Source organism: Magnolia sinica, chromosome 6 (genome assembly GCF_029962835.1).
Source record: "Magnolia sinica isolate HGM2019 chromosome 6, MsV1, whole genome shotgun sequence".
Lineage (NCBI taxonomy): Eukaryota > Viridiplantae > Streptophyta > Magnoliopsida > Magnoliales > Magnoliaceae > Magnolia > Magnolia sinica.
The window spans coordinates 63,829,436-63,844,034 of record NC_080578.1 but is presented as its reverse complement, the minus strand read 5'-3'; the positions used below and the strand labels follow the sequence as shown (position 1 = coordinate 63,844,034).

Below are 14,599 nucleotides of genomic sequence, written 5' to 3'. Positions count from 1 at the left end.
TCATCCACGCCGTCCATTCATTTGGAATCATTATTATAGGACATGTGCCAAAAATGGAGCAGATCACAAATCTCAGGTGAACCACACCACAGGAAAACAGTGGTGATTAAACGCTTACTATTAAAAACTTCCCAGGGCCCATTATGGTGTTTATTGGCCATCCAACTGGTTGATTGGGCAACAAAGACCTGAATGAAGGGAAATCACAAATCTCAGCTTCATCCAAAACTTTTGTGGTCCCCAAGACATTTTTAATGGTGGGAGTTCAATCACCACTGTTTTTGTGGTGTGGTCCACCTGTGATTTTGATATGCCTCATTTTTGGGTTCATGCCCTAAAAGGAGCTGGAACAATGGACGGTCATGATGGATAAAGCAAATACATCATAGTGGGCCCCACAGAGAAGCTGGTGACAAATCTACGCCCTTTCGCAAGACGACAATGTCACGAGAGTCGCCAGAAAAATCACAAGCAGATTCAAAACTTGGGTGGGCCACACCACACGAAACAGAGGAGCATACGATTGGATGCTTTGTGGGGTCCACATAAGTTTTGTATCAGGATGATATTTGTATCTACAGTTTATCTCAGTGGCAATCACCCTTTGAGCAGTTTGAATGTCATATTAACATCATGGTCGGCTCAGGAAGGTTTCAACAATGGACGTTTCGGTTCTAACTGTTTCATGTGATGTGGCCTGCCCTACTTTTCGATCTGCCTGATTTTTTGATCTCTAGTACTATTATACTCTTACAAAACTGATGGACGGAGTGGATTTTCCATGGTAATCTCTGTGGACCCCACATAACTTGCGACTGCAGGAACTCCCGGTAGCCAGTGGGGCCACCAAAGGCAACCGGCGTCCCTACTCCCTATTTTCTTTTCTTTTAGTCCCGGCGTGTCGACTCGCTCAGTCATGTCCGACTCGGTTCAGCACCGTGAGTCAGAATTGAAAAGAGTGGTTGAGTCGTGGGAGTCGCGACTCGACTTAGGTTCGGACGACTCGGTTTGAGTCACCACTGAGTCGTAGCTGATTCTTGCAATCCATACAATTTTCCATTTTAAAACACTTACGTGGCTCGCCTTTGAACTGTTTTTCTACTCCTTGCAGCACATCCCCATGCAATTCTTTCTCGATTTCAGCAGAGAATTACGTAGCATTCACGTGGCCATTTTAAATGGGCCCCGCGGCACCGGTTGGCTTGTCCAATTGAAGGTGGAGGACGGCCGGATGTTTTTCCGATGTGGGTGGTGGGAATTCATCAAACACCATGATATTCAAGAAGGCTATTTTTTGATTTTCACATACGATGGGCAATCGAATTTCGATGTTGAAGTGTTTGACAAAAGTTGTTGCTTGAAGAAGTATGCATGTGTGGATGAAGGTTTCGATTCATGTGATTTGAGTAGAGATTCATTAGAAATTTGGGGTTGCCAATGCCGTGAAGATCTTTGTCAAACAAAAGAGAGGAAGAACTATCCTGCGTTGTGACATTCCGTCGTCCGTCGTTCCTAGACATCCATTCCAATAACGAGAGAGAAATCAAAGAGTGAAAACAAGCTGAAGAATGTGTACAAGGAGAAACTACCTTCTTATGAGATTTTGTGCCTTTGTTTTTCTCAAAAGAAGGTAGTTTCTCCTTATACCCATTCTTCAGCTTGTTTTCACTCTTTGATTTCTCTCTCTTTATTGGAATGGATGTCTAGGAACGACGGACGATGGAATGTCGCAACGCAGGATAGTTCTTCCTCTCTTTTGTTTGACAAAGATCTTCACAGCATTGGCAACCCCGAATTTCTAATGAATTTCTACTCAAATCACATGAATCGAAACCTTCATCCACACATGCATACTTCTTCAAGCAACAACTTTTGTCAAACACTTCAACATCGAAATTCGATTGCCCATCGTATGTGAAAAACAAAGGCACAAAATGTCTAAGTGGATTGGAAAGCTCGATTTTTGAAGTTTCAGAGAGTGAAGATAATGAAGAAACCCCACGTGGTAACTCCTTCTTTACTTGGCTACTTTGTTTTGTTTTTGTTTTTGTTTTTTGTTTTTTAAAGACTTGGATGGACCCATTTAATCTTGAATTGAGTCATGACTCGCCTAAGTCAGGGGTGAAACTCATGGAATAGTACCAATTCTAAGTTGACTTGGGTGAATCTCCATGTCAAATCTCAAATTCCCAACGACTTTCAAAAGAATTCTTCTTCTTTAACTCTAGTATAATTGTAAGTTTTAGGCACTTACATATTAACTAAGGCCTTTAGTCATCATGATTTATGGTTGAGATTATTGGTATCACTATAAGAATCCTATAAGGTGGGCCTTATTGATAATGTCTGGACTATCCCATTGGTTGGATAATGTGATCGGGTGCACCCGTGGGTTCCACTAAGTTGTGATACATCCATAATTCGTGTAAGGGGTGGTGTGTTGTTACTGTGATACGCACACAGTAATGTAAGGAAACTGGGATTCCCAGTCTCGTGTGGAGCCTTTTCGGGGAGAGGGATTTTGATGGGTTTCAAACTCCTTTGCCCCTCACAACTATAAGAATAGGCTGGTCCCCAATCCAACACCATCGACATAAGAAAAAGTCTCGTCTCGTCTTTTGTAAAGGGTGTAAGGAAAAGAAGACCCCGACAATCCGATTCTATAGTAATGGTGTCTTAGATAGTTAAGCTATCTCCCTCTCTTTGATCTCCATATAATGCACAACGAGGTCCTTCATCAATTCTGCATATAGACCTAACAATTACATCCATATTTCTAATGGATAATGTTTATATTGATTTTTCATAGCACAATCCCAATCTTCCTCTTATCTTAAACCAATCATGCTTAAGTCTCTCAAGTACATGCATTTGTTGAACTGGACTTCATAGCAATAATCAAGAGAATTAAAGAGTCATACAGATTTTCTTATAAAAATTCACATAATCTCTTTAATGGTAATTTCCACTGTTTATCATATGCAATCAATCCTAGTGGGACATGCATGTGTAATCTAATCCATTCATCAGGTGGGCCAACTCAACTCAACTCAAACAGTTGTCAAAGTGGGACATGTATGTGTAATCCAATCCATCCACCACATAAATACTCGTATTTGATCATAACCCAACTCAAACCTAGATTAAGACCAATGGACCATAAAATCAATTGACTCTATGTCCGGGTCTCAAGAACAAGACATAATAGACTCAGACCCAGTAAGACCCAAACCATATTATCCGGCATGGTTACCATAGGACCCGATCAAACCCTAAGCAAAGTCACTTTGTTTCTTTTTGTCCAAGTCACTTCCCTTTTTGTCAACTCCTTTGTGACTAGGCACTTCTAAAGTTATGGGACTATTTTTCCGAGTTCCTTGGAGAGATTTTTCTCGTGTCCCTAGGTATTCTTGTTAAGTTTTTCTTAATGCAGAAATCCTGAAGGACCTTAGGACCTTGCTGTGCATTGGATATGGAGACCAAAGAGAGGAAGATCACTTACATATCTAAGATGCCATTACTGTAGAATCGAATTGCTGGAGTCTTCTTTTCCTTAACACCTCTTCAAAGAAGACACGATGGGATTAAGCTTCTGTTGGTTGGTGTAGGATTGGGTATCCAGCCTGTTAATATAGGTTAAGGGGGTGAGGAGTTTGAAACCTATCAAAACTCCTCTCCCCAGGCTACACATGGATTGGAAATCCTAGTTTTTCTAAAATACTATGTCCATATTGTTGAGGACAAAATCTGGCATCCCTCCGATCGGACTTCAGTCTTCCAAGCGGATTCGAGGTTGAGGGACTTGCACAAAGAAGAGAAACAAAGGAAACCCTGGTCTAGACAGGGGACCCTCCAATGCCTAAATCAGGTCACTGGAATTTGGGTCTAGGTTGAGGTGTAGAGTGGGAGGGCCAGAAATTGCGTACCTATTTCTATAGAAATGATCCGTATTTATACCCGAGGGTTGCCTAGGACATGTCCAATAATCTCGCCTATATCATCCCCACTATGCGAGAGCTACGCATGTGCGATTGTTGGCAGTTACCCGGTGATCGTGCTATAAGCATTACTCCAATGGTGCATTACTAATCTCATTGACTAGGTTCTCATCTGAGTTGACCTCCTAGTGAGAGGTTTGGCTCGGAGGATGCTTGATGACTCGTTCCGAGTCTCTGGTCGATATCGTAACATTACGACAGCCCTCAGGTCAACCACTCGCATCAGGTTGAATGCGCATCAGTATGAGGCCTTGATATGACTCAGTTCAGATTTACCCATAACAACACCTCTTACCTGAGATGAACGCGTCCGCGGTACTCAACATGCCTCTAGCCGCTAACCATATCATGCGGATGAGTGAACATAAGCGGCTATTTGGCAGACGTGTAGACGTGGGTGGTCATGCAACTGTCTCCAATTGCGTAGTAGTGGGACACCTCATGGTCCCCTTCGTTAGTAGATTCCGATCTGAGACCTGATACAATGGGCTTAGTCTCGAGTATCTCTGAGCTGATTACTTAGACCTTAGATAGTTCCAAGTTCCGAAATGGCCTTTCTGGCTTCGGATCAGAGGCGTAATGGAAGTCGGAACAGAAGTTCGTCCCCTGCCTATTCAAGTAGCTCGGCCCAGATGAACCTCAGTTCTCGGAGTCCAGGTGTCTCCGATCTTCCCATAACAGAAGCCCCCTACTCTCCGAGTTCGGACACGAACTCAGAGAGTAAATACATGCTGAAGATCAACATCTCTCAGCAACGCATTTTTAATGCGTGTGGCCACAATCATGACTCCCGTATCCGAAAAGATACGTACTCAAGATTTACTATCCACGGGTCATTCTCGAATGGGCGCGTGGCGACGGTTAGAATCTCGAATCGTCACGCATTATGGGGAATCGCCACGTAAGCCTTAAAGGCGGTTGAGCGACGCTTCCACTACTCGGAGCTCGTCGCCCAATGCTAAAGCACGTGAAACGACAGCGTACAATCCAATGACTGCTAACCATGTGTCCTTTGAAGTCAGCTCGCGACGATTCGGCTGTGGCCATCATGTCTAGCCATTAATGCAGAAGCCCTCTGCGGGTTATAAAAACACCCCAACGCTCGAAGGTTGGAGGCTTTCTTACTTTCATTTCCTATATTCGTGTTGCTGCGAGGGCGATTTCCGGCCAACATAGTCCACAGGGAGAGGCGATTCCGAACGATCAGCATTTTCCGGTAGAGGCGATTTCCAGTGAGAGCAATTTCCGGCAAACGCACCAAATAGCCTCCAGTGAGTTCTTCCGCCTTTGGCTCTCGTATTTCATTTCATCGAGATGTTAAATGACTCAGAGATGGTCCTAGCTGACTGCACGATAGAAGATTATTCCGGGCCTGAGAGCTCGGATGACAGGCGGGAGGCCTCCGAAGGCCCTCTCGAAGCATTACCCCTCTACCCTCTGCCAAGGAGGGTAAAAGATGTCGGGGCTCGAGTCCACCGCAGGGGCGGAAAGAAAGCTCCTCGGAATCCATCTGTAGGGGCTGCACAGATGCTCGCCTACGGGCGATCTACGGAGGTCGTCCTTGGGGGCTCTATATTGGTCGAGCCCCAAATGGAATGGGTCCGAACAGAGTTCCAAATCCCGGACTCTGTCCGGATTCGAGCTCTAGGGCCCCTCGACACCCCTGGACATCCCCCCGAAGGGGAGGTTGCCCTTTTCCTATTCTCATTACAATGCAGGCTCCACCTCCCGGTGCACCCTTTCATCTGCGCCCTGACAGCCTACTTGGGATTGGCCTCGGGCCAGTTTACCCCAAATGCCTGGAGGGCTTTAATATCTTCGTTCATCATATGGCGCCAACTGGGAAACCCAGAGCTGATGCCGGAGAAGCTGATGACTCTATACCTAGTCAAGCATGATAGCCAAGAGCCGTGGTACTATTTTGCGACTCGCGGTAGCAAGGGCTCGGGGCTGGTCCTACAACTTCTATCCTCCAACAAGGACTGGAAGAACAAATGGTTTTGGGATTCGAGCAAATGGGAAGCGCCGGCGGAGGAGCTCAGGAACTTAAGGACCCGGGTTCCTACCCGATTTACTTTTCTAGGTCAGATTCCGAACAGCCTTTCCGCAATGTTTCTTTATGTATAATAATTTGATTGGTGATTTTTTGGCCCTCTGAAGAAGGTGTGATATAACATAGTTCACTTATTGGATAGAAAAAGTCAGCCCGATCCAACACTTAGGTAGGCCACAACACGGAACAAGTTTTTTTTTTTTTTTTTTGCACCAGGGTCCACCTGAGTTATGAAACAGTCTGATTTTGGTCCAGTTACTTCATCCCGGCAAAGTGAAGAGTCTGAATGTCCTGGATTTCAGATACACTACAGGGTGGGCCCCTATTCAAATCAATGGCAGATGTCTGCCCTCAAAATTTTCTCAGTGGTGTGGCCCACCTGAGTTCTGGATCGGGCTATATATATATATATATATATATATATATATATATATAGGTAACAGGGCAACTTGAGGTCATGCATCTGATGTGGGCTCCACTTTATGGTGGTACCAATACTACCGGAGTGCGTCCCTTTGATAAATTCCTTCTCTGGTACTTACTGCTAACTTGAATTCAACATGTAGATTGCTTTGGTGTTTTATCATGTCAGAAACTTGTTTTGGCTTCTCATAGTGTTATCCTGTGCTGTGTTGATTTTTACAGGGAAAATTGTAGTGAGAAGATGGATCAGTTTCTTAAAAGATGTTTCTACCATTCAGGTCAGTACGATTCCGAGGAGCATTTTGTGGAGTTAGACCAGAAGTTGAAAGAACATGAGGTAATGTGTGTGCGCTTCAGATACTAGTTTGCTTTTGCTCCATCTTTTTTTCAATTATTTGATGATAGTTACCATAATGGTTGAAATATCCTGTTATTGACACTCTTATGTTCAATGCTTATTTCATTTCTATTTGATTCATTGTGAGATATCGAAATAACTTATTCTGTATATCATGAAGATGTTGTCAAGAAAAGGGGTGCATTTGGTTGGACCAAATAACATGAAATTTCATTATATTTGGCGTAACAAAATGCACCACCAAATATCATGAAATTTCATTGTATTTGGTGCAACCAAATTCACCACCAAATATCATGAAATTTTGTGCAACCAAGTGCACTCAAAAAGAAAAAGAAGAAAAAAGGACTTCGGTTTAGCAAGCTCTTTTTTTTTTTTTCTAGCTTCATCTTTCAAACGGGCTTAGTGCTTGGCCTGGTACAGCATGTTTTCAGTATGTCCCTGCTCTAGTGAGTTCTTCTGGCTAATGTGGCATTATGAACATAACCTTTTCTTTTTTTTTCTTTTTCTTCTTCTTCTTCTTCTTCATCTTCTTCTTCTTTCGAAAGCAACCATGAGAGCTCCCATCATGTAGAGTATCCCAGCTGATGCAGCTGGATGTTGTTCCTGACGCTGAGACAGGCAACGACAACGTGGTGGTAGTGAGATCAGTGCCCGACTGGGAAAAAAAATAGCTCACATGGCTCTTTGAGCCTTTCTGCGAGACTTCTGTGCACCCGGATAATGGCAAGGACGACCTTGTAACCAGTGGAGATGATTCATACCAGAAAAGAAAAAAAGAAAAAAAAAAAAAAAGAATCTTTATTCTCCAAAAACTGGCTTCATGGCTGCCCATTTGGTCATTTAAATAGAGTCCTCTCCATAATAGGAAGAGTTCTCCCTCTCCCTGTAACAGAAGTCTCTTGTTAGCATAAATAAAATAAAAATCCCATCTACTAGATTAACAGCTCAGCATGACTAGTATCTAGCTCTTGGGAGGAAGGGAGGGAGTGAGGGAAGGGAGATGCAGTTGGATGGCTCCTCATCCTTTGTTTGCTGTCTCCTTGATGCTTCCAAGGCAGAATTCCCATTTGGTCTTCCATCTCTGCTAGTTCTTTACAGTTCATTTGGATGTGCAACCGAGTGGAGCTCCAAATGTGAATCTAACTTGACTGTAATCTCCTTGGCACTCATATTGAGCATCTGGTCTCCGAATTGCAATGTTGTTACTATCGCATCGGACTAGAAAGGAACACATGTTCAATTTGAGGGTCACTTCCTCATTTTGAATATTGGGGGTATCGCATGTGCAATGCACATGGAGGGATGGTAGGGGAAAGGAGAGACACGGAGGTAAAGGGTGCAAATACAAGCTACACAATAAGAAGAACATTTTCAATGGTGGGCAACCCATCTTCACTTTTTCAATGCTGTAGCCCACTGAGTTTTAGATCTGCCTCGTTTTCATGTTGATGACCTATCATGAGATGGCACACTAGATTTCATATAGTCATCATGGTGGACCCTCACAATGGGTGGCTACACGCGGAGAAGTGGAAAGCAGGTTAATCGCATTAAATCCGATTGCTTTTTGCAGGTAATCTAAGCCATTTAAAGGCTTATTGCAGGTGAAATATGAACCTTCCTTTGCCAAGCAGCTACATTTTTATGACAGTTTTACCCTCTAATAACCTTAGTCCCTAAGACTAATTGTGGAAGCAAAAATGTCCAAAAGTTACTCGTGTTATATACAGTGTAGATGCTAGGAAACATCATTACAGTTTGTAATTTCCTATTGATTGAACTGAACTTTCCCTATTCAATTGCCTGTGTATCCAAATGCTGCCTTACTGTCGGAAACTTTCCAATAAAATTGCCATGAACTTCGATCAGATAAATATTCAAACATATTTTTCGAAGGACCAGCTTGGACATCCAATTTCTTGTTGTCATACAACAATTGTTTGTGAAATTTGAAATTAGGCATTTAATAGTTGTTGTCTTTTGTTAAAATTTAAATTGGTCTGCTTATTTTGGTTCACAGTTACCAGGAATGAAAGTTGTCAGTGTCTTGTTACTGTAGTCTTCATTTGTTAACTGTCAACATGAGTTTGGTTGCGGATTTTCATCCAACATGCCTGCTGTCTGTGATTGCGAAATGCTTTCCATCTTTGATTGCTGAGATCTGATTGGTTTAAATCCAGATCAGTGTTTAGGGGTGCATTTGGATCACCGATAAATCCAATTCAGTATAGAAGAAATGACCAAAATGAAGATGGTTCCTTTTTAATTCATTATGACAAGCAAATCCCCTGTTGGACTTGAAATGATTGTTAAGTTTGATTTGCGTGGTAGTCCATCATTATGAATGGGATGGGGTTATTTCCACTTTGCTCCTTTCTACTTTTTTGAACCAAATTATTGCAATTTATTCAAATGAGCTATCCAAACGTCACCAATACATGGCAACAGTTTCTAATGCTAATAAGAGTACAGGCTGGCAGAATCACGAACCGGCTTTTCTACTTATCAATTCCACCAAACATTTTTATCGATGTGGTGAAATGCTCTAGTTTATCTGCCTCCTCTTCCATTGGTTGTACAAGGGTCATTGTCAAGAAAACCTTTGGTAGGGATTCTGAATCATCTGCTGCTTTAACGAGAGGCCTGAAGCAGTACTTAGAGGAGGATCAGATTTTCAGGTGGGCCTTCAAAATCAGAGCTATTACTTTCTTTAAAAAAATGACCATGGATTATGCTCCACATGGTTGTACCCGCCTAAATGTTGTTTGTGGAGCTGCCCAAGCATAGCTGATATGCTTGGCATGGAAAATGGAAACTGCACTAAAGGCACTAGCATTTGCGTGCCTTTTCTGCCCTGAATCACAAGTTGGATAAGAAGGGGAAGGTCCAGTTCTTATCCCAACCTGGATTGACCTACAGCATTTTCTGTCGGCCTTGGGAACCTGGAAGACCCAAATGTATTCTTATGTGCTGAGGGCCTGTTTGGATTAGTAAAAACCAAGAAGTAGATGAGGAAAGGAAAACCTCGCATTGAAGAAAACTGTGGAAGAGGAAAAGGAAATCGATTTCCTCAATTGTCGAGTCTTCCACCAATGAGGGAAATCATCTCATCCAAGGAAATCTACTTCCTTCTCCTCAGTTGTCTTGATTTCCACCAATCCAAGCAGCCCCCTAAGTAGGGCTGTCAATGGGCTGGGCTCGGGCTTGCCAAATCAAATTTTTGAATAGGCCTGGCCTCATAGCCCAGCCCGAAACAGTTCAAAATTTGGGCCGAGGCCAACCCCAGGCCCGGCCTGGCCTGTTGACAGCTCTACTACAAAGTTTGCTTACTCACGTCAGACTGATGGAGGGATTCAGTGCACATGCTTTAACATGGCACATGTGCATAAGATACAGGACATTCGACAAGTGCAGACCATGAACATGTCCTAGCCCAAAAATCAAGCCGGTTCACTCATCAGGGTAGGTGTTACCCACCTAATGATCAACACCAGCCTGACTTTTGGGCCAAGGAATTTATAATGTGGGGCCTGCATGGTGAGTAGCTTAGATCTCTCACATGTGATGTGTTGCCATTTGTGAGAGGCGAGCTGCCAAAATGCGTTCTTGCTCTACTGTACGTAGCTTTAGCCTGCTTGATTTAGTTGTATAATTATATTCTGACAAGCGATGATCATGTTTCAACAGAATCGACCACTATTTGAGGAAGGAACTGGTGGAAAACATATCTGTACTCCGCTTCTCGAATCTTCTTTTTGAACCTCTATGGTCGAGGCAGTATATAAGGAATATGCAGTTCATCTTCTCAGAAGATTTCGGCACTGAAGGCCGAGAAGGGTAAAGCGAATATCTGTGTTATCTATAGATTCTATACTATTTGGGAAAATGTTGTATATTCTTACGGGCAGAGTTCCATTTCCATAGTCCAGAAAATGGCCACATCTCAGTCATTTATGAGATCCTGACCCTTCATCAATAGCGGTGGGATCATTTGATCACTATTGTTTTTCAGCTATAGACCCACTTGGCAGGGCCCGCCTGAGAAACGGTTAAGTTTTCATGTGCCACGTTTAAGGTCTTTGTATGGTTGACAGAACTGCCCACTGATGCATACAGACATCAGGCTTATACAGTTCTGGAATCCTTTTTTTTTTTTTTTTTTTTGGTTTTTTAAATTAACTTCTTTCGATTGGTTTGTTTTGCAGCTATTTTGACAGTTATGGGATTATAAGGGACATAACACAGAACCATCTGCTTCAAATACTTGCATTGTTTGCCATGGAAACTCCTGTCAGCTTGGATGCAGAAGATATCAGAAATGAAAAGGTTGGGGAGACAAACACAATACAGGGACTTCAAAGAGTTTGATTTTATTTGCATGAAATTCCAGAGTATGGATCAAAGACTCAGCAACTCGGACTGACTCATGGTACCAAACCAGATCTGACTCGACTGAGTCCTAGTTGACTCAGACTAGTCGCATCCGACTCGGACAAGTCGGCAACCCACATTCCAGAGCCCTGCTGTGGCTACTCAAGAGGATAGGATTCTGAGTCCTCTCTGTGAACACCTGAGCTCAGGCTGAACATTGGGGGGGGGGGGGGGGGGGGGTGATCCACCACGTATATTCCATTCCTTAGAAAATTAGGCAGTTTCCTTTATCGGGGGTGCAAGACATGTACCAAAAATGTTGTTGGCAGTGGAACCCACCAAGTGAACACTGAATTGTGCACGTGTCAGATTTGCATGATTGCAGAGGATAGCCAATTCAGAATCCTATTCTTGTGAGTAGCCATCACATTTATATTCTTTCTATTTAATTGCTTGATATCTGTCAGGTGAAAGTTCTACGATCTATGAGGCCATTGCAACTCGAAAACATGGTGATTGGGCAGTTTAGAAGCCACACAAAGAATGGTGTAACATACAGAGGTTATGTAGATGACAAGATGGTGCCTAAAGACAGCCTCACTCCAACATTCGCAGCGGCTGTCCTTTTCATAGACAATGCAAGATGGGATGGGGTGCCATTTCTTATGAAAGCCGGGAAAGCATTGCATGCTAGGAGGTATGTAAGAAGAGAAATGCAAAATGCAGTCAATCATGCAACTGCACATTGCAAGGGACTTGTGGCTTGCATGTGCCTAGGAGGCACATGTGCAAGATCTAAGCCATTCATTGGGGTCCCACTGGACTTTTGCTAGGGACGAAAATCTGGCTGGACCATGCTCATCAGGTGGAACCCACTGTATCTATGCTGGCCAAAAAATAGTATGGTTAGATCATCAGGTGGGCCACAAATGCACGTTGAATGTGGATCGGTCTTTCTTTAACTGTCCATTGTACACGTGGCATCCTGACGAGCACACAAGCCTGATTTTTGCCAAGGACCTACACATCTCGCGCAGCTTATCTTTCCCACAGGTGCTGTTTGGCCAATGTGAGACATGCCCCATGAAAAGTGGACTTGTGCAGGTGTACTTAGCGGGACTCATGTAAGAATTTGTTGATATGGGGTGTGTTTGGTTGCGACAAATATCATGAAATTTCATGATTAATCAGTCCATTTTGGTGCAAAATTTCATGATATTATGTGAAATTTGGTGCAGCCAAACACACCCATATAAAATCTTAATTTGGGTCTATTTACCTTCAAAAAGGAAAGGATACTACTTTTCAGCTTTAAACTGATACAATGCAGAAGATTGAAATCATCTTGTTTCCACGGCAGAAATCAGAGTACAGTTCCGGCATGTTCCTGGCTATTTATACAAGAGGAGTTTCGGGAAGGACCTTGATCAAGCGACTAATGAGCTTGTTATTCGAGTGCAGCCTGATGAGGCAATTTATTTAAAGATCCATGACAAGGTCCCTGGTCTTGGGATGAGGTTGGACTGCAGCAATCTGAATCTTCACTATGCAGCAAGGTATGGACAAACATGAGCCATTGCTTGGAAGATGAGAGCTGATGAAATGAATTAAAGGCCCACTTCATAAAACTGACATTTGTCTCTTAATTGCTACTGTGGCACTGTACATGTGCCATGGGGCAATCATGCCAAAGATCTGAGCAGTTCATCTATGTTCCCTACTAAGGTGGTAGGCCATATGCCAAAAACTACATGAATCAGATGATCAAAGAGATTGACAGGAGATTTTTTACTTTTCCCCATTGAATATTGACTGTTGGATGAATCTTTTCCTAGCCACCCCTTGTATTTCTCAAGAGTTCTTCACTGTGGTACTAGGATCACTCAACCAGTGTGATTTTCGGGTGTGCCCCATCAGCAGTAGGATCCAATAGATGAATGATCCAGACCACATACATGTGTAACTAACTTCGTAATATCAAATACTGCTGGATTATCAATCAAAAGGAAAAAAAAATCTTTTTGATAGCGCTGGATCCTCTTAATTTGGAAGTATTATCAAACACAGCCAAATCTACTGCTATTTTCCCTTGTACCAGCATTCACTGCATTGGGCAATCTCAGCAATCTGATCCATGGAGTTTGTCCCATTGGCATTGGCTTGGTTTTTTTTTAACTGTCCATTTTCAGGCTTATTGTCAGATTGCTAGGATTGTCAGGTGTGGGAGTTCCGACCCAACATCGCCTATCCATGGTGGACCTACCAGGGAACTAGTCTAGATCACTGAAAGGTGGTCCCACCTGTATGGAATGCTGGCCCAAATGAGAATACTGTAAAATTCAGGCTGAGCGTTGTATATTCCATCTTTTTTGTATTGATACTACAATAAGATGATCTGGAAAAACATATAATCTTTGCCAATATGGTTCCCCCCCCCCCCCCCCCCCCCCTGATTTTCATGCCATGAATGGCCCGCATTGATAAATGGCCTAGATCTCAGTACATCCAACTAGGTCCCTCTTCATTTCACTGGAATGAAACCATTTGATAAAAAGAGGGAGGGTGTTTTGGTAGTTCATCAGTTTTTCTTCCTTGCTGATTGATCCAATGGTATATGAGAATCTTCATTGGTTATGTGTAGATACTCAAAAGAAATACCAGATGCATGCGAGAGGTTGCTGCTTGATGCAATCCAAGAAAAACAGCGGCTGTTCATCAGGAGCGATGGGCTGGATGGTGCATGGAAGCTCTTCACGCCATTGTTGAAAGAGCTGGAGGAGAAGAAGATCACTCCCGAGCTCTATCCTTGCGGAAGTCGTGGGCCTGTCAGAACTCATCATCTTGCCGAGAAGTACAATGTCCAGTGGGGTGACCTTGGCACCGAGCATTATCAAGGTTGACATTTTTTATTTTTGATTTATTTGAGATGTATGAGAATAATTTTCATTCCACTTGTATGGATGAGTCAAAACCAAGGGTTGAGATTTCTTTAAAACAAGGAAGAGATTTGATTCTTTGGGCTTCTGTAATCAGAGATGATAAGGGAGAACTGAGAATTTTGGCCGCATTTGTTTAAATTGTTTCCCGTTTCTAATGTTTGTTATAGATCTTCACCCTTTACAGTGTGCACATGTGAGGCCTGATGATCTGGTGATCGAGACCATTGATCTGATGGTCTTCACTTTGGGTGTGGGATACCTCGCAAAAATATATTCTAAATCTATTTTAAAACTTTTCTGTTGAATTAGTTTTTGGCAATCTGGTAGAATTTGGGGAATCTCCCATTCTTGGTGGAGAGATCAATTATCTCAATGATGAGATCATGGACCCCACAGATTCAAGGCAACACCATGATTTGTTTGAATTAGATGCCTTCTCATATCTTTGAAGGTG

General features: G+C 42.9%; 1 protein-coding gene across 1 annotated transcript; it reads left to right on the top strand.

The window, feature by feature from the left end:
• Positions 1-6,691: 6,691 nt before the first annotated feature.
• LOC131248812 (glucose-6-phosphate 1-dehydrogenase 2, chloroplastic-like) lies at positions 6,692-14,217 on the top strand. The gene is made up of 7 exons (XM_058249283.1): positions 6,692-6,811; positions 9,308-9,513; positions 10,523-10,672; positions 11,041-11,161; positions 11,674-11,901; positions 12,560-12,762; positions 13,848-14,217. The coding sequence occupies exons 1-7, from the start codon at positions 6,716-6,718 to the stop codon at positions 14,104-14,106; spliced, it is 1,263 nt and encodes a 420-aa protein (XP_058105266.1). The 5' UTR covers positions 6,692-6,715; the 3' UTR covers positions 14,107-14,217.
• The last annotated feature ends 382 nt before the right edge of the window (positions 14,218-14,599 follow it).

Coding starts and splice junctions, on each gene's coding strand:
- LOC131248812 (XM_058249283.1), top strand. CDS start 6,716: ATGGATCAGTTTCTTAAAAGATGTTTCTACCATTCAGGTCAGTACGAT. Junction 10,673..11,040: donor GGCACTGAAGGCCGAGAAGG/GTAAAGCGAATA, acceptor TTTGTTTTGCAG/CTATTTTGACAGTTATGGGA. Junction 11,902..12,559: donor GGAAAGCATTGCATGCTAGG/AGGTATGTAAGA, acceptor CATCTTGTTTCC/ACGGCAGAAATCAGAGTACA.